The sequence below is a fragment of the Mesoplodon mirus genome (assembly GCF_964341445.2).
Source record: "Mesoplodon mirus genome assembly, chromosome: 6".
Lineage (NCBI taxonomy): Eukaryota > Metazoa > Chordata > Mammalia > Artiodactyla > Ziphiidae > Mesoplodon > Mesoplodon mirus.
In genome coordinates, this window is record NC_138982.1 from 112,466,313 (window position 1) to 112,490,186 (window position 23,874).

The 23,874-nt window shown below is 34.2% G+C and overlaps 1 protein-coding gene across 1 annotated transcript in view; it reads left to right on the plus strand.

Moving 5' to 3' along the window:
• Nucleotides 1–23,874, plus strand: part of GBE1 (1,4-alpha-glucan branching enzyme 1) — a 302,490-nt gene that overhangs the window by 54,815 nt on the left and 223,801 nt on the right. Inside the window, exon 2 of the mRNA XM_082624667.1 lies at nt 7,119–7,288. Within this exon, the coding sequence (XP_082480793.1) occupies nt 7,119–7,288 (170 nt within the window). The remainder of the gene's footprint in view (nt 1–7,118; nt 7,289–23,874) is intronic.

Below are 23,874 nucleotides of genomic sequence, written 5' to 3' on the forward strand. Positions count from 1 at the left end.
TCTTCAACACTTTTTATAATCCATACATTCAAGTTAATCTGGAGTACCTGGTATGTGTTATGTGTTAGTATGCCTATATTTGTAATTTTTCATAGCAGGAAAAAATGTGTTCTCAAACACTTTTGGAATTTAAGGAGAAACAGTCCTTGATGTTTGCTAATAATTAATGTGCACATTAAAATCTAAACAAGTATTATAAGTTAAAAAATTATAAATTAAAAAGTATGTTACAGCATTGCCTTCCACTGAGATGGTGAAAAGTTATAGCTTACAGTTATTGAGCACTTGCCGGCTACTGTGGGGATGACTCCTAGTATGACTTCATTGATTCCTTATAAACTATGAGATTTCCCCCACTTAACAGGGGAAGAAATTAAGGAAAAAGGAGGCTAAGTGATTTGTTCAAAGTCACATATAGTATGTAACAGAGTTAAGATTTGAAGCTAAACTGTTTATTTCTAGAGCCTTAGCTGTTTCTCTTAATTATAAGATTAATAGCCTTATGAATAAAACTTATAGGGCTTTCTTTAAAAGGAAGATGTGAGTTTTTATTTGAGACTTTGTCTCTTGATTTCCTTAAAGTATACCTTTTGTGATGAATAATACTACATCTCTACTGCTTTTTACCTTCTTGACCTTGGGCAACTTACATATTTATCTGTGCCTCTATTTCTTTCTTTGTAAAAAGAGGATTAAAAACATCAATCAAATGTCATAATATTTTTATATCTGTACAAAGTGCTAGTTGCAATAGTAACTTCGTCTTATGTCCTGGTTACCAAGAATTTGACCCAGTTTTTAAATATTCTATAAATTCATAGCAAAATATTGAGAGAGATGACTGTAGTAGGAGAGGGCAAAGGGACGATGAGCTTGCTATATCCTCAGGCATTTTCTTTTTTGAGCCACAGTGATTTCAAAGTGGAATGTGTATTTCTGTATCAGAAGCTACAGGGCTGACCTTGAGGAAGTCAAGATATTTAGTCAGAATTATATCATACTATAATCCTGTTTCTGTTCAATTTTAGTAAATGGGACATTTGTACATGTCTTATGAAACATCTTAAGAATGATTATTTTTTAAACTTAAAATAAATCTAAAATTGTGTTTTAAAGACATTATAACCACATTGACAGTAAAATTATTGCCACATTTATTTGCCCTCCCAAAGTTGGTATCTTTTTAAAAAAGAATCAGTAATTTTTCTTATATTATGATAATGTATGTGTATGCATTTTTTTAAACCCTAAGTCCAGATTAATTTTGTTGACTGTTCCTTACTGTTTGGTCATTTTATTGAATGTTGTTAACTTATGTTGTCTAATATGGATTAGAGTTTCCATACACCAAGAGTTATAGCTGAGTAATATCTATAAGAGGTAAGAATCATTTTCTCATAGAAGTTGGAGAGTATGAGAGAGTTTGCAATACTAGTCTTTCATTAGATCTGTAGATTGAAGGTTTTTTGCCTTTTTTCTTTTTTGATCTAGATCAGTATTTGAGGTATTTTTGAAACAGTTGCTAATGTTAAATTAAGGAGAGTTCATAGAAAAATCTGGAAGTTTTTCATTCTTACTTGATTTGGCAAATGCTTGGTAATAATAGGCTATAGCTTTTAAATAGACATTGTCACTTTTCGCTGGGCTTTGTGCTCTCCATCTCACTTAGAGTTCTTTTCTGCGTTGTTTTCCATACTCAAAGGCTAACCTCATTGGTCATTCTTTTATCATCAGGCTTGCCCTTTTGTGTTCCTCATGTGGGAGCAGCTCCTCATATTTATGATACCTTCCTGGCTTCTGTTGGTGGTTCAGTTTGTGTAAAGACTAGAGTGAAGACTGCCAGTGAGACTGGGGTTGTATCATTTCATTAAAAGCTAATTTGTTTCAAATAATAGATTAAATGTAATCTGAATTTTTATGAAACCATGGGCATGTGTGCTCACAGGTGGGCATGTGTATTTGTGTGTGTTGGATATATATATATACAACAAAAGGGGATCATATATGAAATATTCCACTCACACCTACCACTCCCATAGGCATTGCACTACACCGATCAGATTCTGTGCTGTACCTCTTCTTGTCTTTGAAGCAAATGTGGTGAGTGTGGTGAGGCTAGGGAGGCTTAAGGCTCCTGTTCACCTCAGCCCATTGGAATTCAACCACTGGTGCAGAGGAAGGGACCCTGTGAAAATACCATCTACATGCCATCTGTACCTATATGAATATGCTTTATACAAGTAGATGGTTTGTAGAAAACTGCTTTGCAGCTTCTTTCCCTAAGCCATCGCTCTTGGGACATTTTCCCACATCACCACATTTTGTTCTATCTCCTTCTTCATAATGGATCTCGTGTAATTTGTTGTTTGTATGTTCCACAGTTAATTCGACCAGCCTCCTTTGTTGAACAGGTAGGTATTTTCCATGGTTTGGTATTTTAAATAATGCCATAATGATTATCATTGTACACACGTCTTTGCTTCTTTGTGTGATATATCCTAGGGGTAAATTTCTAGAAATGGAATTACTTAGTTGAAGAGTATAATTTTGAAATTTTCATAGCTGATGCCAAATAGTTATCTAATTTATATTTCATTAAAGAGTATTTGGGAATGTCTTTTTCCTGGACCTGCATTCTTTCTGCACAGACTATCACATGTTTACTGGTCTTTTAGGTGGAAAATGGAATTTTGAAATTTAGGTTTGCACTTCTTCAGTTATCTATGAATTTGAGCATCTTTTCAATGTGTTTACTGGCCATTTGTACTTCTTTTTCTGTGAGCTATAGGTTTTTTTTTTTAATTAAATATTTATAACTTTGATCTTTCAAAGTTATTTTGGTTTTAGAGGTCCAATTTTTAAACTTAGATTCCAATATTTTAATAGGTAAGCCATTCTTTTCTTACTTATTTGAAATGTCCTTTTATGATGTATTTAATTTCTTTATATGTTCAAGTCTATTTCAAGAACTCAGTTTTGTCCCACTGACCTATTTCAAACTATTTGAATTCCCCCAATTTTATAAACATAGTTTTACATATGCATTAAAATTCTTATGGAATATTTTATAGGATTATGTAGATATTTTAATGATCTAAAAATTTTATCGTTTCAGAAAAAAACATTTATTTTGTTTAAATGGTGTTTCTTTGTTATAAATAATTAGAACAATGCAGGGGAGAAAGTAAATAGAAACCCCACCAAAAAAATCATCACTGATATTAAGGGAACATCATTCTTGATATTTTTTATATGCTTATATATAGGTAGAAGGATAGAGAAATAACTTTATAGAAATAATTAATAAAACATGAGGAAAATAAATGTGTTTTAAATTTAATTTTAAACAAATAGACTGAAATAAAAAGAAGTGGCTGAAATTCACATTACGACTTTCTTTAAAGTGGCCATCTAAGATTACTGAAGAGATTAAAGAGTATAATAATGACAATCTTAAATTTTAGTCAGTGTTGAGTGACTCTGTTATAAAAAAAAATAGGGATCTGACCACTCATGCTTTATTCCATCTCCCTTTCACTTACCTCTTGTTTTTTTATAAGTCAAGTTTTCACTTGTCCATTGAGATTCTTTTCTTGTTATCACACTCACATAATTGCACAATTGATTAGCCTTGGTTCTATATTTAAAGACTTAGGGCTCAACCACACTGCTGCAATGACTGTCCATTCCTCTGTGTGTGTGTTTTTAGTCTTTTAATTGACTAATTTTTATGGAAAGTTTTTTTTTTCTTTTCTTCAGCAATGGTTCATTAATGTCATAGACTTAAAATTATTTTTTAATTTGGCAATATTTAAAGAATTCTTTAAGCTCGAGTAGGCATGTGTCTCATATAACATCCTTAGATTACTACCTTTCCCTCTCAGAATTGTGTGGGCTTGGCTTTGTTATGTTTTGGTCTTTAATGCTCCTTTGCAAAAAAATATGCGCTCCTCCCCTTATTTTTTTGTACCAGTTGTCCATAGAATTATTTCTTTCTCCTTTGAATTTCAGTAGCTTAAACTGGGAGATACTGTGTGTGTGTGTTTGTGCGTTTGTTTTCCAAATTTTTCTTAAAACATAATATGTTCTTTTTAAAATGCAGATTTAATTCTATAGGAAAACTGTCCAGTTTTATGTCTTTCATATTCATTTTATTTAGTTTTGTTCTTCAGAGTCACCAGCTATCCTTATTTTGATAATTTTTGTTAGTTTTACGTATCTCTTTAATATTTTCAATTTCTTTGTCTTTTTTCTCTAATTATATCAATTTCCAGTTCACTTACCTAATAATTCTTTTTTATAATAAACCACTAGCATCTTTATTTGTCAACAATAGCCACTTAGAAAATGTAGTAAACAAGGGGCATCTTATCATGATAACAGCAAAATGCTAAGATTAACCTAATAATGTGCCGAAGGACTCAGTATTTTGTATGTAGCAATTCTCTCCAAATTAATCTGTATAGTAAAATAATCTGTATAAACTTGACATACTGATTGTAAAGCTCTTATAAAGGAAAAAAGTTTTTAAAATGTCCAAGAAAATGTACAGAGAAATTAAAATGTGAACTTGTATGACCAAATATTAAATATACTATTATATATAGTTATGTTAATTAAAATTGTGTGGTATTCTTCCTCCAGATACAGAAAAGAACAAAGAAAGAGGAATAAATAAAAATGCCTTCTATATATGTGAATTTAATACATAAAGTCAATCAGGCATCTTAATCAGTGGAGAAAGGGCGGAATCTATGAAATAAAGAGCACTGGGAAAGTTATTCTCGCACTTTGGAAGAAAACTCAAATTCCTACATCATTCCATATACAAAAATAAATTCCAAGGCAATTTAAACACTAAACACCAAAAAATATAAGTATAGTGGAAGAAAATATGGGAGAATTATTTTAATCTTATGATTAAGAATACCTTTTAAGCAAAATATAATGCTATATATATTCTATATAAAACTCCTTAAAGATGGATAGATTAGAAAGAATTTTTAAATTCTTTAAGATGAAATATACCATAAGTAAAGCTAGAAGGAAACCAACTGGAAGAAAATATTTGCAATAAGTGTGTTTCAGAAAACAGATGACTTTCTATAATATATAAAGAGCTTTTGCAAATCAAAAAATAAAGCAACCTAAAATGGAAAAAAAAGGACAAAGATATAGCTAATATTTATTGAGAGAATATAATTTGCCAGGCAATAGCCTAAGGACTTTACATGTACAAACTCAGCTAATTTGCATAATAACCCTTTTGATCAAATACACTTAGCATCTCCATTTTGCAGGCAAGAAAATGAGACACAGAGAAATTTAGGAATTTGTCCAGAGTTATACCATTAGTAAATACTAGCCAGCACTCAACGCACTGAAAAAGAAGCACAAATAGCTAATAAATTTAAGAAAAGCCATTCAACCTTAATAATAATTTAGGAAAATGCAAACACTAAAACACAATAAGATATTTTTACCAACCAGAGAGTTAAAAAATATCAGAAGGATTAATAAGACTCTTAATTAATATTGTTAATTGCCAAGAGTGTAGAGAAACAGTAACTCTCGTACTCAATTATTGGGGATGTCCATTGTATAGTATTTTTTTTATCTTTAAAAATAGGGATTTTTAAATTTTTTTTTTTTGAATTTTTGAATTTTATTTTATTATTTTATTTATACAGGTTCTTATTAGTTATTTATTTTATACATATTAGTGTATATATGTCAATCCCCATCTCCCAATTCATCCCACCACCACCCCCCATGCCCCACTTTCCCCCCTTGGTTATATGTACACTTTGTTCCTTGCCAATTCTAATTTAATGATTATTTTCTAATGCTACATTTTCATACTCTTTATTTCTTTGAGTCTGCAGTTTCATTTTACTTCTCATTCTGTTGTTCTGTCATATAATCTCTCAGCTCTTATTTTAATTCAATTCATTTTTATTTAAGTTAAAGTACAGCATGAAACATTTGTGGAAAGATTCTTTTTCCATTCAGCTCAGTTGAGGTGTTCTTCATTAGTTAGCTTCTTACATTTTGTATATTCCCTGTATATTCCCTACTTGGATTCATGCCATCTTTCTGGGACTTTTATTGATTACCCCTCAGGGTATGGGGTACGCAGGGAAGTTTATGGACATTGCTCAATTCATTGCATAGTTCTGGAACTTTCACTTCTGACATAGAGCACCTGCCACATGCTTCATTTCTCTAGTTTTACCAGTTTTGTCCTACTTTGCTTCTCCCCAGACTTGGGACTAATAAGTGCAAGTAGTAGTATGTTTTTGTGTACCAGCCCTGAATATGGACTCTGGGAATCTGGGAGAGGTTCAGGAGCAGCTATGTGTTATTCTTGGTCCTGCTTGGAAAGCAATCTTTGGTTTCTTCTCATGGCTGCTAGCTTCTGTAGTTTGATGTGATGTATGTTCTTTCCATGCTTATAGGGCATGGCTAGGCAAACTACAGCCCAGAGGCCAAATTTGGCCCCACCATCTGTTTTTGTAAATAAAGTGTTATTGAAACACAGCTACACCCATCCATTTGCATATTGTCTGTGGCCAATTTCATGCTTCAGAGACATAGTTGAGTAGTTGTGATAGAGACCATATGGCTGGCAAAGCCTAAAATATTTACTATCTGCCCCTTAACAGGAAAAGTGTGTCAAACCTGCTATAGAGTAATTTTATTTTTCTTACTGGTTTTTAGCTATTTTTCCTTCATTTTTTTTTTTTTTTAGGAGTTTGAGGAGAGATGTAGGAATGCTCCTTCATTATACTGTCTTGACATAGAAGTTGCTATAGTGCTGATATTAAAATATTCATGGAATAACATAACCATCATATTTTCTCTCTTATACCAAAATGTTTGAAATTACAAAAAAAAATGTTAGTTAGATTAGTTCAGTTTATTTGAGATAAGAATGATTTTATCCTACCAGGTAACTTCTACCAGTAAATGAAATTATTCACATCATTCCTCTTTAATGATGTCTTTTTTTTTTTTTTTCTTTTTCTGAATGAGAGTAAAGCAACTTCTTAATTACAGTAGCTTTTCTGGAAGATGATTTAATTTTTCAATTTCCTTTCTTTTGCACTTTTTCAAAGGTATAAGCTGTTTTGCCAGACTTTGAGCAACATCGGAGAGAACGAAGGTGGTATTGATAAGTTTTCCAGAGGTTATGAATCATTTGGCGTCCACAGATGTGCTGATGGTGGTTTATACTGCAAAGAATGGGCCCCAGGAGCAGAGGGAGTTTTTCTTACTGGAGACTTCAGTAAGTATTTTAGAACAATTAAACTCAGTTGTAATATTTTATTTGTTTATTTAAAACATAGATGTTATATTTCATATATTTAACTTTTATGAATATTATTGATTACAAATATTCTACTTTTCCATAGAATTTCTTCAGTCTTTACCTTCATGTTGTAAAGGTGTTTCTGCTGTAATAAGATACATGTGTTTCTTAAAACTTTATGTTCTTAAAATCATGTACCAGAAATAACAGAGTTTATGAGAAAAATAGTGTTAGACAGAGTATTCCAAATCTATTCAACTTTGTTAGCAAGCTCTGACAAAACTAATAGCAATCTAGGTAAAAATATTGGTGTAGGTTCAACTCCACTAGCATTTGCTCCTGGTTATTTGGCATCGTAGTACTTGGATCCTCTAATATCTTTTATTGAGACCACAATAAAAGTAGACAGCTAATCTAGAGGGTAGACTGCTTCATCAGTCAGTTCTTTGTTTTTTCCTTTTCCTTTTTTATAACACAATATGGGAAATACCTTCTCAGCCTTGTCATCTGCACCACTAATTTCACTAGGCAGTTAACTCTATGGAAAGCACCGTGGTTCTAGAAGTCAGGCTTCCATCTTACAGTCTAGTGGAAGGAAACCTGTATGTAAATAACTAAAATACAGTGTGCTCAGTTTTATTATATAAGTATAAATAAATTACTGTAATAGTGACAAGGAAGAAAGCTCAGTTTTGAAAATGGAATAACTGGCAAAATAGGCCTTGGTAAAATGTTCGTAATACAAGGAAAGGAAATATCAAAATGGTAATAATCCTTTAGTACCATAGGGTAGTGTGGTCTTTAAAGTTTGATTTTCCTGGACTCAGAAGTCTACATGCTGTACTGTTCTGCAAAGAGCAAAACTGTAGGGACAGAAAACTGAGTTGTCACGGTTTAGGAGTAGAAGGTTTGAGCTGATTACAGAGAAACATAAGGGGACTTTCTGGGGTGATGAAAATGTATTATGTCTTGATTGTGGTGGTTACATGACTGTATACATTTGTCAGAATTTATAGAAGTATACATGTAAAAGAGTGAATTTTACTACGTGTAAATTATACCTTAAGGAAACTGACTTTAAAAAAAAGTTTTGATTTTATTTATATTGTCTAAGGCAGCGCTGTCCAATAGAAATATAATGGACACCATTTATATAATTCAAAAATTTTAGTGGCTATATTAAAAAAATAAAGGAGAACAGCTGAATGAATTTTAATAATGATAGATTTTTATTTAACCCAATATATCAAAACATATTTTAAAATGTAATCAATATAAAATTTGTTAGTGAGATATTTTCATTCTTTTGTACTGCACTTTCTAAATCTGGTAATTTTCCATGGAAATACTTGATCAATCTTTAGATTTAATACAATTTTCAGTTTAAAAGTACATACCCAAGCTTTTCCAACCATTATTAAAAGTTCTAGCAACTCAAATGAGTAATAGTTTTAAAATTTACATTTAATAAAGTAATTAAAATTAAATAAAACTTTAAATTTAGTTTCTCAGTTGCACTAATCTCATCTTAAGCACAAGTAGCCACCTTTGGTGGCTCCCTTATTGGAAAAAGCAGGTCTAAGGACTTAAAATTATTCTTTGTGTAGTCCCCCAAAGTAGTTGATGCCAGCTGCCTGTGTTTCTAGAGTTACTGAAAACTTTAGGGAAAGTTTTGAGAAAGATAGTGTGTCTGCTGATTCAGATAGTTTGACCTGGTGATTATTATGAAATGTATTTTGAGGCTAGGAGTCTTTTCACTTAAATTGTTGTTAAAATTGTTATAATTTTTTCTCATACATATACAAGACTATTTCCCCATCTTCTCTAAGTGACTGCCTTGACCACTAGTTTTATATTAATAGACCACTTTGATATCAACCTATAATCAAGGCACTTTTTGGCATTCTATTTTATTAGTTCTTTTTACTGCCATTTATTGAGAGGTATTGCTTGAGAGTGTTCAAGTTAAAGTTTTACATACAGATACCAAAACTGCTATAAGAACCTCAGTTAAAATTTGGTACTTGCATTTGATTACCTCTCCTCCATATTTATGATTGAACCTACTAAATAGGCTTTAGAAATATAAAAATATGGGAAAGGGACTGTATGAAACTAGATTTGGTAACTATCATAATGACTAATGCTGATTTATTAAAAGTTGTTCCTTGTAAATCCAGTTGGACCATATATGTGTTTGGAAACTGTATTTAAAAATTTTAAGGATTTAGGATTTAATGTTTAAATATTAAAAGTATAACAATTTATAAAATCTTTTGTAAAGAGGAAACTCAAAATTATCTAGTCCCTATTTTAATGTAAAAATATCCTCTGTTAACTTTTTTTTTCAATTTAATTTGATTTTTGAAAATCCTATTCTTTGTGAAGGTGTATCATATAATTTAAAATCTCTCCATATCCTTGAAACAACATTCAGTCAATTATTTTCAATCAAACAATGTTTATTTAGTGTCTAAGGGCACGAAGAATATCAGATTTAATCAATGGGCCTTTATTTTTACTGGAGAGATAGGAATGACTAAGATAAATGAAATTGTGATAGAAAATAGGAAGTATGATAGAATACAGTTAACTGTTAAAATAATTAACAGGCAGTATGTTGGGAAAATTTTAATTTATTTACTTATCTAGATTAAGGGATTTTTTTTTTTTTGCCCTGTTATAGGGTCTCAGGATCTCCTTATATATGGGATCTCAAACTTTTCTCACTAAAGAGCTTTGGCTTAAAAAAATAAAGAAAAACAACTTTCAAATTGAGAGTAGAGCCAAAATTCTGGGTTAAAAATTCATTTAAAATAATAGTTCTTTGGAAAAGAATGTCATACCTGAGTGTTAATTTAATGTAACTTTGTAGAATATAGAATTTTGATGATAATGACAGCATAGCTGAAAATATACCCATAATTACTGAACTAAACATGTCTTTTTTTAAAAAAATACAATTAAGGAATTCTATATTTTTTCCCTTATTTACAAAAAAATCTATTTCTTATGGCTATGAAGAGATGAGCAAGAAGAAAGTTATTTTTCTTTGTTGAGGTTTTTCTCAGCATCAAAAATGTGTTAGATTTTATAGTTAGTCTTCCAATGTATAAATTTGTACTAAACTGAAGGGAAAATACAATTTGCGTTAATTAGCTAAAAAATTACAGTTGATTTTTTAAAATTAGAAAGTGAAAACGAAGATTAATAAAAACTATTCTAGATGGTTTTGCTAATGATATTAAAATGTTTTTAAAAACATTTAACTGTATTCATATAACTTCATATTTATCAGCTAAGTTGAAACAGCAGTAAATTTAAAAGATTCTATGGAAATAATCTCTAACTGTAACATGGGTTATTTTTAAGAATTCCTTACTTTGTCATTTAATGTAACAGTAAGCTTAACTTCTATATATGTACTTGAAATATCACCTAAAAAGCCCTATTGCTTCTTTACCTATAGGCAGAGTTGTAAAAAGTAGCATCATTTTACTTATATTTTTATCATGGAAGTGTATACATATATAATTTAAAACATTGCTTTTGTATCTACCTCTTCCCTACACCTCCAAAGATAATATAAAACACACCTTCAAAAACCAACAACAAAAATCTTATTTCTGCTAAGGAATAAATTGTTACTTATATTTACAGTAACAGGAAAACAGTAAAAAGAAATGTTCTTAATTCAATTTTTATCTAAATGATCAACCATCTATTTCTGATAATTTTTCATAAGAAATGAAAATTAAAGATTGTCTAGACTTTAATTCTGTATTATAGAAAATTATGCCAGTGATCAAAATATGTTAGCATGTTGTGATGTCTCTTTTCTCTTCTAATCATTTTAGAAATTGCACTATACTTTCCTCTACATATAATACTGCTGGTAAATGTATGCTGTTCTAGTGTATTTTTTTGCCAAGTGACCTGAAAATATTTTAGGTACAAATGCTTATTGTTGTCAAGTATAAATGATCTTTAAGAAGGAAATTACCATGTATTGGAGTGTAGAAAAAAAAAAAAATGGGGTTTAGAGTTTGAAACCACAGTGGAACTCTCTAAACGTGGTTCTTCATCTGGCTTAGTGGGGTTAAAGGTGATAATATTCCTCTTACCTGCCTAACTGGGTTGCTCTAGATACTAACTAGATTACAATTTTATACATTACTCAATGCTATAGAAATCTTAATTGACAAGATTGAAAAAGTACTCTAATTTGCCAAAGTCTTTCCTTTTCTTATTAAAAAAATACTATTGGGCCTCCCTGGTGGCGCAGTGGTTGAGAGTCCGCCTGCCGATGCAGGGGATACGGGTTCGTGCCCCGGTCTGGGAGGATCCCATATGCCGCGGAGCGGCTGGGCCCGTGAGCCATGGCCGCTGGGCCTGCGCATCCGGAGCCTGTGCTCCGTCCGCAACGGGAGAGGCCACAACAGTGAGAGGCCCGCATACCGCAAAAAAAAAAAAAAAAAAAAATACTATTAATTTCAAAGGCAGTTGGGCCTTGCAAAAGCCAAATGATATAGTCTCTGTTTTGCCCAAACTGAGGTGGCTCTGGCTTTTGCCATCCATATTTTTAAAACTTAGAAAGCACTTTCATTTTAAATATATTTCACATATTTTTCTTCATTTGAGAGAACATGAAACAATCATTTCTTTTCCTTTCAGTCATTTTTTTAAAAACTCGCTCTTTAAGCAGCCAGCAGCTGCTGCAGCAACCCAGGACAGTGGATATATAATGACATTCATCAAGATTGGAATCTTACCACCCAAAAAGTATTTCTGGGCCAGCCAGAAACTACTTTAAAGGCTTGAGATTAATTTCTGAAACTTTGAATCATCTTTAATAAAGGAAAGATTCATTCTTTAGAAAATTAAATGTGATTTAAAATATACTTGGGGGCTTCCCTGGTGGCGCAGTGGTTGAGAGTCTGCCTGCCGATGCAGGGGACACGGGTTCGTGCCCCGGTCCAGGAAGATCCCACGTGCCGCGGAGCGGCTGGGCCCGTGAGCCATGGCCGCTGAGCCTGCGCGTCCAGAGCCTGTGCTCCGCCACGGGAGAGGCCACAACAGTGAGAGGCCCGCGTACCGCAGAAAAAAAAAAAAAACCAAAAAAAAAAAAAAAAAATATATATATATATATATATATATATACTTGGGGTTTTAGAACTAAATCATGTTTATTGCAGGTTGCTAAATAATTGGAGAAAACTAGCTGCTTTTCAGTAGCTAGATAATAATAAGTAGAGAGAAAGGCAGTAAACTACATATGTCAATATAAAATAATTGGGTTCCTATTCGTTATAACTGAAAACATTTCATTTGAAATTACTAAGTCTGGGAGCTAGGCACTTTTCAAATAACCTAAATGTCTATCATTGATAGACTGAAAAAACAAGGTGAAAAAAACCCCCTGATTTTTATGCCTATAGAAAAAAGGAACCACAGATATTTCTGCAGAGTGGGAAAGATGCTAAGGAAAATTTTTACCTCTTTTCTGGACAAAATTTGTCTACAATTTAATTTCCATTTATACAATTGCCAAGAAGTTTACATCATCACAAAAGCCTTTATATTTCTTAATTTCACATGTTCTGAAACAGTGCTCCTCAAAGTGTGCTCTGTGGAGCAGTGTGGTTCTCTGCACTGTAATTGGTTTGCAATAATAATATATTGTCAGAAATTGGGAGTAAGTATTTATTTATTTATTTTTGGCTGTGTTGGGTCTTCGTTTCTGTGCGAGGGCTTTCTCTAGTTGTGGCAGGCGGGGGCCACTCTTCATCGCGGTGCGCGGGCCTCTCACTATCGTGGCCTCTCTTGTTGCGGAGCACAGGCTCCAGACGCGCAGGCTCAGTAGTTGTGGCTCATGGGCCTAGTTGCTCCGCGTCATGTGGGATCTTCCCAGACCAGGGCTCGAACCCGTGTCTCCTGCATTGACAGGCAGATTCTCAACCACTGCACCACCAGGGAAGCCCAGGAGTAAGTATTTAGAAACTTTAATAGCAGTTTGAAAGAGTAATTTTATTTCTGTTGAATCTAATAATGATAATATAAATATTAGGGGTTAAATTTTGAAAGTCTTCTTTTCTTTCGATTTTCTAATAATTCTTTTTTATATTTTATATAAGTACTGGTCTATAATAGATTGGAAAATTAAAAAAGGAAAGGTAACTGGTCCATCATCATAGGTAGTTTGAGAAACACTGATCTGAAAATTAGTGATCATTATTTATTGGTTTAGAAGTCATTTATGGTTGGAAGGTATAGCACTGATGTCAGCCTCCTGTGTATTCTCTTCCTTCAACTAAATCGATGGTTGTTGTGTTAGCTTTCACTGCGGTATGGCTTGTTACAAAGAACTCCAACATTTTAATGGCTTACAATAACAAAGGCTACTTCTGGCTCTTGTTGGCTGTGGTTGTCAGCTGTGGCTCTGTCCCAAGTGTCAAATTCTTTCCAGGATCCAGGGTGATGGAGCAGCCCCTGTTTGAGATGTGCCAATTTCGTGACAGAGAGAAAGAGCAGTGGAGGGAACCTGTCGTGGCTCTGAAAGATTCAGTTCAGAATTGGCAAATGTGATTTGTACTTCCATTTCATTAACCAAATAATTTGACCAAGCCTTATGTTGGTGATACTGGAAGCAGAATTTGATTTTATGGAGGCTTATGAAAAATTGGTAATAATAATATAAATGATCCCCATGGCAAATAACACATCTTCATAATATAAAGTGTAAACTTTCCAGAGTTTTTGATATCTTATAGTCTTTTCTGTGGGAGCAGAGGGGAGTTGGTGCCAGGTAGGGTAATGCTCCAATAGATTGTTGAGAAGTTTTCTTTGGAATGTCTACTGACCTTTGGATTCAAATGGAACTTCAAGGAATCTTTTGCAATGTAGACATTTTCGACTCCCCATGGGTCCTCTGTGAATGCATTTTTGTTATGTGGCTTCCTTCAGTTTGGCTTATTGGAGATGGTGATGTTTCTAGAAAGTGAATTTCCAGGGTGTCTGGGGACCCCTGATACTGTTTATTTTGGTGATGGGTAGAGGTAGAGGTAGAGGTAGAAGACTTTAGGGTTGTTAACCAAACCAGCACCAGTGCTGAGAAATAGTCTCTTTGATGGATGAGAGCTTAAAATAACTAATCAGCCAATAGGCATTTCTATAGAAAGTTGTTAGAACTTTCTCTAGCTTTCCAATCTGATGTTGATTCTCTCACCCCTTTGATCTGTATTCACTGATGGATTATTCACTTTCAGTGGAATAGATGTGCACTGGAGGTTTACTTAACCATTGTTTACTTTTTAGACTTACTGAATTTATTTCTACTTGACAGGCTCACTGTAAATGATACTGCCTGCTTCCCACAGGATACTGAGCATCCATGGGGAGTAAACTGTGGTCTACTTCATGTATGCAATTCTGCTCCTGACAATTGCTTTGTGTGTTTGTAATGAGCCAGTTTCCCATCTGCCTCCAATCCTGTGAATGCCCATTCTTTTCATTAGAATTCTGTAATATAATATTATGTAAAGTGATGAACTGTGAGTGTGACAGCAAAGAAAATTATTAAGTATTGGGAAAAATCTCAGTAAGGATAAGTTGGAAAGTTATTTTGAATTAAGCATGCACAAGTGAACTGCAAAAAATGATATAAATCTAACGATTTCATATGCCAATTATTTTGCATACACCTTTTAGATTTCAATCTGTTTTAATCCAAAGGAAATTGGAAATTATAAATATTGCATTGTAGGTATAGGTTCGTATAAGAAAGATGATACAAAATCCTAATCAAAGGACCTAAACTTAAAAAATTGCTGTAGTCTTACATCAGAAGGTGAGTGAATATTTATATTTGTGTTTTAAGTTAAAGCAACATTTTTAATATATATATAATTTTTACTATATATATAATCATTTTCTGCTTTAACCAATATTTTCAATATATGAACCAACTTCTGGCCCCAGTTGTTGTGCTGGATCAGAGAGCTTTGTGATAATGCCTAATGGGATTATTTTTATAGGGAAGCATCTTTACTTCCTGGGATTTTAGGGATGCTGTTAGAAACCTTAATGCTGGAAAGTAGATTTTGAACTGTGTGACATAACTAATAATTTTCTAGCTTCGTGTTGCTTTTTTGTAAGTATCCTGTTAAAAATTTATGCTGTTTGGATAATACAGGACTTTTTGTTAGGTTTCAATTTGGGTGTTTCACTTGTACTTAGTTTGTTTATGGTTTTGTTTATGGTTGTTCTTCAGCACTTGTCTTTTGACATTTTCATAATTTTATCCATTAAAATGACTTTATTAAGCTCAGCATTTACTTATACAAAGAAGGAACATTATTTACATTATTCTCTTATCAAGTTAGAGGTTTTCTTAGAGAAGTGTTGTTCTGTTTTATGAGTCATATCTAGCCCTAAGTGTGACTGACTATAACATGTATCAACATTCTTTGTATCTTGATCACAACTAAACTATTTTAAGTTCAAATTGTATTACTCTAAGAAGCTGTCACTTGAGATAGGCATTTAAGGCAACTCCAATTTAATTTGTTGTGATTTTCTTTCTTGTGCCACAGATAACATAACTGAATATAATTTTGCACTGTAGGGGGGTGATTTACAGAAATGTAGTAAATCTGTAAAAGGTTTATAGCACTGTTTGTTTTACTTATCCAGACAGTTGTCCCTAGCAGGTCAGCTGGAATTCACTGATGAGTCTTAAAGCTTTGTCTGTTTTACTGTCAGGCTTTGAATCTGTAGCTCTCTCCTTACATCCTTTCCCTCTTTTCCCTATTACTAGCTTGTATTGTTTACTTTTTCAATCCCTCTCTATTTTGTTATTAAAAAAAGTTGGAACTGTTTTTAAGCTTGAATAGATATTGAAAAAATAAAGGAGATTTTTGCTTCTTTGTGGCTTTGCAGTTTCTCATGTGAAACTGTGAAAGTATTCATTTTAATTTTGACTGTCAGAGACCCACCTCTTATGATGGGTTCCTGAAAAAATGACTTAGCTGTCTTAGTTTTACTTGTAAATCAGTAGCAGAAGGACCTCAGATGTATTATTTAGAGATTAGGAACCTGAAAATAATACCACATTTTCTCAGCAAGTATCAGTGACCTTCAGTAGTGATATCATGGTGCAGTGTCACTGCCCAGCAACCAAGGGGACTAATGACTTTTGACCTAAATCTTGAAGGCTTATGATATACTCTCACTTCTTAGTTATTTGTTTTCTTTCTTTCTTTTTTAACATTTTAAAAGTTGAGGTGTAATTCACATAACATAACGTTCACCATTTCAAATTGTGTACTTCAATGGTGTTTAGTGTAGTCACTATGGTGTTTAACCATTGTCGCTAATTTCAGAACATTTCCATCACTCCAAACAGAAACTTCACATGTATTATCATTTAGTCCCAATTCTTCTCTTTCCTCTATTTTTTGGCAACCACTAATCTGTTTTCTGTCTCTGTGGATTTGCCTATTCTGGGCATTTCATTATAAATGGAATCATACAGTATGTTGCCTTTTGTTTATGGCTTCTTTCACTTATTATACTGTTTGCAAGGGTCATTCATTTTGTAGTATGCAACAGTCAGTCCTTCATTCCTTTTTATGGCTGGATAATATTCTATTGTGTAAATATACCGCATTATGTTTATCCATTCCTGAGCAGATGGACATTTAGGTTGTTTCTGCTTTTTAGCTATTGTGAATAAAAGCTATTATTGTGAATAATGCTTTTATGAAATTTTGTATACCGGATTTTATGTGAACATGTGCTTTTAATTGTCTGGGTTGCCTTGGTTATTGATATTCTTACCAAATTCAGCTATTTGGCTGTGCTGGTCATTTGTTTGTTTGCCCTAATATCCTTTCACACACCCTTTTCTGCTCTGCTCTGCATCACATTTCCCACACTCCTGTGAACTCCGTTTCTGTAGAGTTGGTTTAGTTGGAGGCACTAGTGGGGGAAATTTGAGGATGGGAGGAGGGAGAAGCCAGGCAATTCTCCCTTACTCCCTTGCCCACCCTCTGTCTAAAGTGAGTCTAGCCTTGTCTCCTGCAGCAGGTGTGTTGTTCTTTTTGCTTTTCTTTCTGTGAGCTCAGTTCCTGCAGGGAAGGCTTGCCTTATTTCCAGCTTCTGCCTGATGGCCCTGGCTTCTGGGTTCCAGTAAATTCTGCCTCTTCCTTAGGGGGATTACCAGATTCCTATTATTGCTAATCCCTGGGTTACTTAATTGTCCTATATTTGAATTCTCATTTCATCTGTTACCTGTGTAACCAATTCCCTGTATTAAGTCCCTCTGTGAAATAAGAAGGGTGGGTTCCATTCTGGATTCTCATCACTGGAATAGTATTTCCCTTCCATTAGGCCTGCTGAGTTATGCAGGTCTACAAGACACCCTTCACGTTGTAGTTTACGTATTCTAAAGCATCTTTGTAATAGTTTAGCTCAGTGGCCCTGCGTCTGTTAAAGTCTTTTCAATAATTTTTTTTAGAGTTAGGTTTACCAACTTTGTGAAGTTTTAAGTCTTTTTATTGTAAAGAAATATGTACTATAGAATTTAAATTATTCAGAATTCTAGAAAACTCAGCAGTGAGAGATATTGTTATATTCTTTACCTACATTGTAGCAAATAGTATGCTTTACTTTAAACAGCCTTTTTGATGTTCCCTCTGCTGAAGAACAGTTTCATCTTCATCATGATTCCTCTGCCCCGCATTGTGTGGTCCATGTAACTCTTGAAGCAGAGTAGCTTGGGTGTTGGTAAAGTAAAGATTCCAGCGTGAATAACACACTTTCTGAATCACAGTTTCTTGGGGGTAGAGTTTAATGTGGATGATGCATTGCCTTCTTTTTTTGAGGACTTTTATTGTTTATAAGCTAGCGGCCGCTGTAGTTTCATATATCCTTCCTTTTCATCTTCCCCCCTCTATCTTTGTTGGGGAAGTCACAGCACTACTATGTGCACCCTAGCACATAGTAGGCAGGGTGCAACCCAAAGCAGAAACTCATATTTTTTTTTTTTAGAGAATCTTCTGGAAGGAAAGAAAAACACATGTCTTCTGGGAAAGAATCAGACAGGCTCATCACTTACAGGGGAAAGTAGAGAACAATGAAATAATTACTTCAGATTTCTTGGGTGGAGGATATTTGATTCTTACTCCCTGTCCAATTTATCACTCAGGAGTCTTGACAGATATTTTCAGATATTTAGGAATTCAGGAAGCATTATCTTCAAAAAATTCTTCCTAAGGAAGTTATGTATGGATGCCAGCAAAAGGAAGGAATAAACCAAGAAAGAGGAAAACCTGGGATGCAGGAATCCGTCACTCGAGCTCAGGAGAGAGTAAAGTGGAAGAGCAGTAGTCGGGTTGTGCAACAGCCATAGAGAACAATTAGGAAGAGAGTGAAAAGAGAAGTCCCATGAAGAAATTCCCTGGGAGGAGTTTACTGGGAGGAAAATGGCAGAATGGAGAGAACGTTTGGGAGCTTAGAAAATTTTAAGACATGAGTAAAGGTTTTCAGTAGAAGAAAAAAGTAAGGCTGAATTTAAACATAATGCTGGAAAAGAGTCTCCTTTAGGTGGCTGTTAAAGACTGAATATTTATGCCCCCCCCTACCCCACAGTTGATATGTTCTAACCCCCAACATGATGGTATTTGGAGATGAGGTCTTTGAGAGGTAATTAGGCTTAGATGAGGTCATGGGGACCCTATGATGGGATTAATATCCTTAATAGAATAGGAAGAGAGATCAGAGCTCACTCTCTATCTCTCTATCATGTGAGGACACAATGAGAAGGTGACAGTCTGCAAGCCAGGAAGAGGGTCCTCACTAGGAATCAAATCTTCTGGCACCTTGATCCTGGACTTCCCAGCCTCCAGAACTGTGAGAAATAAATATCTGTTGTTTGAACCATCGAGTCTCTGGTATTTTGTCACAGCAGCCTGGACAGACTAAATGTAGTGGCCCAGGTTCATGGTATTAGACTGTGAACAATATCTGTAGTCCTAGTTTTCTAGTTGACTCTGCAACGAACAATATTTACTGTAATGTAAGAACCATTCATTAGTTTTTAACTTTTTGAATTAACCTATAGAAGCATCATTACATACTTGGTGCTTACAATGTTTCTGTAAAAATAATAATAAAAATTTGGAAGATTTTCTTAAAAGGCTATCATTATGTGAGTAACCATGAGCATTTTAATTAAAAATTACTCATTAAAATGTAAGTGAGTTGTATCTCTGTTGTGATAAATGTGTATGATATACTTGCCAATTGATGAAACAGATAGGCCAGGCTGATGTATGCTTAATCTAGACATCGCTTTATGTATGGAAACGTGAAGTTGTGTTTGTTCAAACATGTTCATCCCAATAAGGGGGAAGTGGGAGAGAAGAGAACTCCATCAGGACTGAAAGTGAATGAACCATGTGCAGAGATTGACAGTTCTGGGCACTTTATAGGAATTTGTTTATTTGTTTGCTTGCTTGTTTGTTTTTAACCCCAGCAGTTGTAACTTGCTTTCTTTATTTCTGATGTCTCAGCCCACTGCTAAGTGTGCTTAGCTCCAGTGAATGTGAGGGTCATCTTTAGCGATCTGAAGACTTGATTCTGTTGAAGAATTTTTCTTTAGAGTCACAGGATTTTTGCCTCTATATTAGGGAGCAGCAGGGCACAGATGGCACACTCGGGTTTCACTGGAGATAGTTTCATGAAGGACTCTTCAGAGAAGGCTGGTGAGGGTTAAGGGAACAACCAGAATCAGAAGCTGTTGTTTCTACCTTCGGGCATAGGTCTGGGAAAGAAGGGAATGGTTACTGGAGCATAGTTAGAGCTGGAGCCCTCAAAGAGGAGCCCAGTTCCAGAATCTGTGGCCAGAAAGAAAGGCCTGAAAGAAGCAGGGATGGAAGGGGATGCTAAATATCTCACTATTTCTCTTATGCCAGCGTCTCCCATTGGTCAGACCCAGCCTGAAGCTGGAGGGCAGGGGAGTCCTGGGTTACTGTCTGTTGATGTCAGCCTCCAGGGTCTCAAAAAGCAGTTGTAGGAAACTCAGAGGGATCTTAAGGCAGTTCCTAGCATGGAGAAATGGGGAATAATCAGAACAACTACCCGGTTTCTCTTCACATGATTTAGAGGGTACACAAATCACTAGAGGCATTTTTTACCCTATATTCTACTAAATGAACCCAAACTTCTTTAAATAACTACATCAGTGTATTATGTACATTTCTATTCAAGGAAGAAAACATTTTTGGTGCACTGGTTTCTTTCTCCCTTTTTTTTTTTTTGCGGTACGCGGGCCTCTCACTGTTGTGGCCTCTCCCCTTGAGGAGCACAGGCTCAGCGGCCATGGCTCACGGGCCCAGCCGCTCCGCGGCATGTGAGATCTTCCCAGACCGGGGCGCGAACCCGTGTCCCCTGCATCGGCAGGCGGACTCTCAACCACTGCGCCACAAGGGAAGCCCTCTCCCTTCCTTTCTTACTTGCTCCCTTTCCCTCCCTCCTTCCTGCCCTTTTTCTTTCTTCCCTCCCTTCCTCCTTTTCCTTGGATATATCTTTGATCTTATTAATCCTGAGCAAGGCTAGTAACTAATATTAAGAAATGTAAGAGTTTCAGGTTTATAAAAGGGTCTGGGTTCTTAAGGAAAAGAAGACGGAACTTCATTTCTTAATCCACTTAAAGCAAACAATTAACTTTGTAGCAATTTATCAGAGACTTCTAAACTATCATAAAATAATGTGTATATGATTACCAGTACATCTAAACTCTGGGCAAGTAAAATCAAAGTGTTTCTTTCTTTTATTGCCCCCTGGAGTAATAGAATATAATTTTAAAATAAGGTGCTTACTCTGTTAAAGTTGTAGTATTTCCAAAATAATGTACTAATTCATTAAATATACAGTTGTGCATGGGCATATGGTGATTTTTTAGAAAGTAGATTTTTTTCAAATCCTTGAAGTTAGAATAGCATGTGAAAATCTATAGTTTACATTCAACAACTTCTCCTTCATCCCTCCGGCTTCCCTTACCTTAGGTAGCAGTATTTATTGAGCATCTTCTATGTGCCAGAAACTGTGCTAAGTCATGGAAATTCAGCAATGATAAAGAGGGACAATAATTTTCATCCAGCAGGTGAAATGGATGGTCTTCTCTTAAATGGCAGTGATTGCCTAAGCTCATCTAGTAATAAAATTAAATTGAGATTTCAGTGGTATTCTAAGCATTGTGGCCATTGCTGTATAATTTTTCAGGTTAAAAAAATAAAGATATATTTATAAGATATAAAGATATTTTACAAATAAAGAATTATATAAAGATATTTTCTTTAATACTGTCTAAAGTTGAAACAACTCTTAAAATATAATTTAGTAATAATTATAAACAATATACTCTTTCACGATACATTATTTTTTTTAAGGATTTTCTGATTGCTTATTTATCTTGGTGACATTTTGTAGGTTTATTTTTAAACCAAAAAGTGTCAAAATGAAATTTCTGAGGTGTATTTCCAGATAATCTGTAATTGATTTAAATGATACATGAGGCGTTTTTTTGGTCAAACTGAACTGAGTTAGAAAAAATCTCTTAGAATAGCTGTATTTAGATTTTAATGAAACTAGGCAGAAAGGAGACTAAAGTGAATTTCCTTTTTAGTCTTTTAAATGAAAAAGTGCATCATTTGTCCTATATATCTTATTCATCATCAGTCGTGGCAAAGCATTCATTCCCATGAGAGAGATAATGGATTCAGAGAGCAGAGAGGAATGGTAGATTGTCATTCAATGCAGATGAGTTTTAGTAATATTCTTATCATGAGAAATTGGGTTGCAGAACCTTAAGATTTGGAATTAGGTTGGCCATAGATATATTTAATTAAAAATAGATTGCTTTAACCTTTCTTTAAGTTAGAAATAGGTTTAAAATCTTAAATTAAATTTATGGTTAGCTTGTATTTAACTTGTATTCAGGACTTGCCTTTAATAGGGATTCTTTATAAAGTTTAGCCCCAAAAAGGTACATTTTAATTGAACTATTACAGTGAACATATAAAGAAAGTCTCTGAAGAATTTAATAACTTAGTATATTGGATCCAAGTATGGTTTACTCTTCTCCTGATGGAAAAAGTAACCAAACTTATCAAACCAAACTAAAACCTGAGAACAAAAGTGGGGTCTGCCTTCTGAATTCTCCTAACACCTCAACAGCACAACTCCTCAATCCTTATAAATTGTATTTCCTAATGTTTTAATGTTATCACCTGATGGATTGTTATCTCATTTATAATTCTGTCCAATGGGTAGTACTCTTCTGGAAGTTAAAGCATATGAAGAATGAAGTTGTCAAAGTAGAAAAGCAAACATAAATAAGAATATACATTGGGTGCATGTGTTGGCTAGATTTGTAAACTCTACTACTACAGAATTGGTTTTAGGTTAATTAGAGGAAATGAGGGTGCTCCAAGATTATTCTGTGTCCTATCTAACTGTGCACTCTCAGCCCAAGGCATTAAGAAAAAGTCAGTTGAATAAGAAGAATGTGTAGTTGGCTACTAATCTTGACCATTCTAGCCCTGGAACCGCATTTTGCAGTTTCAGGACATGGGCGTCCCTTGATCTGAGCAGATGCTGAGGCCTGGGCTGTGTTTTGGGTCATGAAGTTTCTCCTGCTTGAGAAAAGTCAGAGGAGTAGAGTTGGGGGAGAGAGTCGATACCAGTTGCTGCAGCTCTAGTCTGTGATCAGCCTGTGGCTCCTGTCAATCAATCAACATAGCTGATTCTTTTTATCTAAGGGTTACTAAGTCAGAAGAGGCATTTTATCTTTTACTGGCTTACTTTCTCCTAAGACCTACTCAGATGAGTAGTAATATAACCTTAAGTGCTTTATAGCTTTATCCTTTTTGGCAGTTACAACTTTTTTTTTTTCTTTTTAATGGCTAGGTCATGCTGACTAGCACAAAAGTATCTCAGATTAATTGTACATATTAAATCAAAATAAACTCTGTCAAAAGGTAAGTCTATTGACTATAACTTTCATTTCCTTTTTAAAGGAAAAGTTGCTATAGAAAATGGTCCATATTTGTTCTCTTTTTTCCTCCTCTCCAAAGGTGAGGTAATCACAAACCGAAATCTCCTGTAAATATGCCATCATTACCCAGAAGGTAATTGCAACATTACAGAGTTGTTAATCTTTTCTCAATGAAGATTGAGATTCATTCTTTCTCAGAGTCTTAGTAAGAAATCATGGTCATGTTAGGCATACAGAAAATGGGAATTCATTGTTGCAAGCAAATGAATTATCCTCATCTGGACTTTATTTTGATTAAAGCCTTCAACATCAGCCATATAGGAAGAGCCTGCTATGTATGGTGCTGTAAAGCAAGTAAGAGTGGATGAAATTGTGTATATGTGGGAGCTCTTAGCACGGTGCCTGACACCTAGTACATTTACAATAAACATTTCTTCACTAACTCCTTTTTAGCTTTTGTCCAACATTTTTTAAAAGATTAAATGGAAAATATGAACATTTTTGT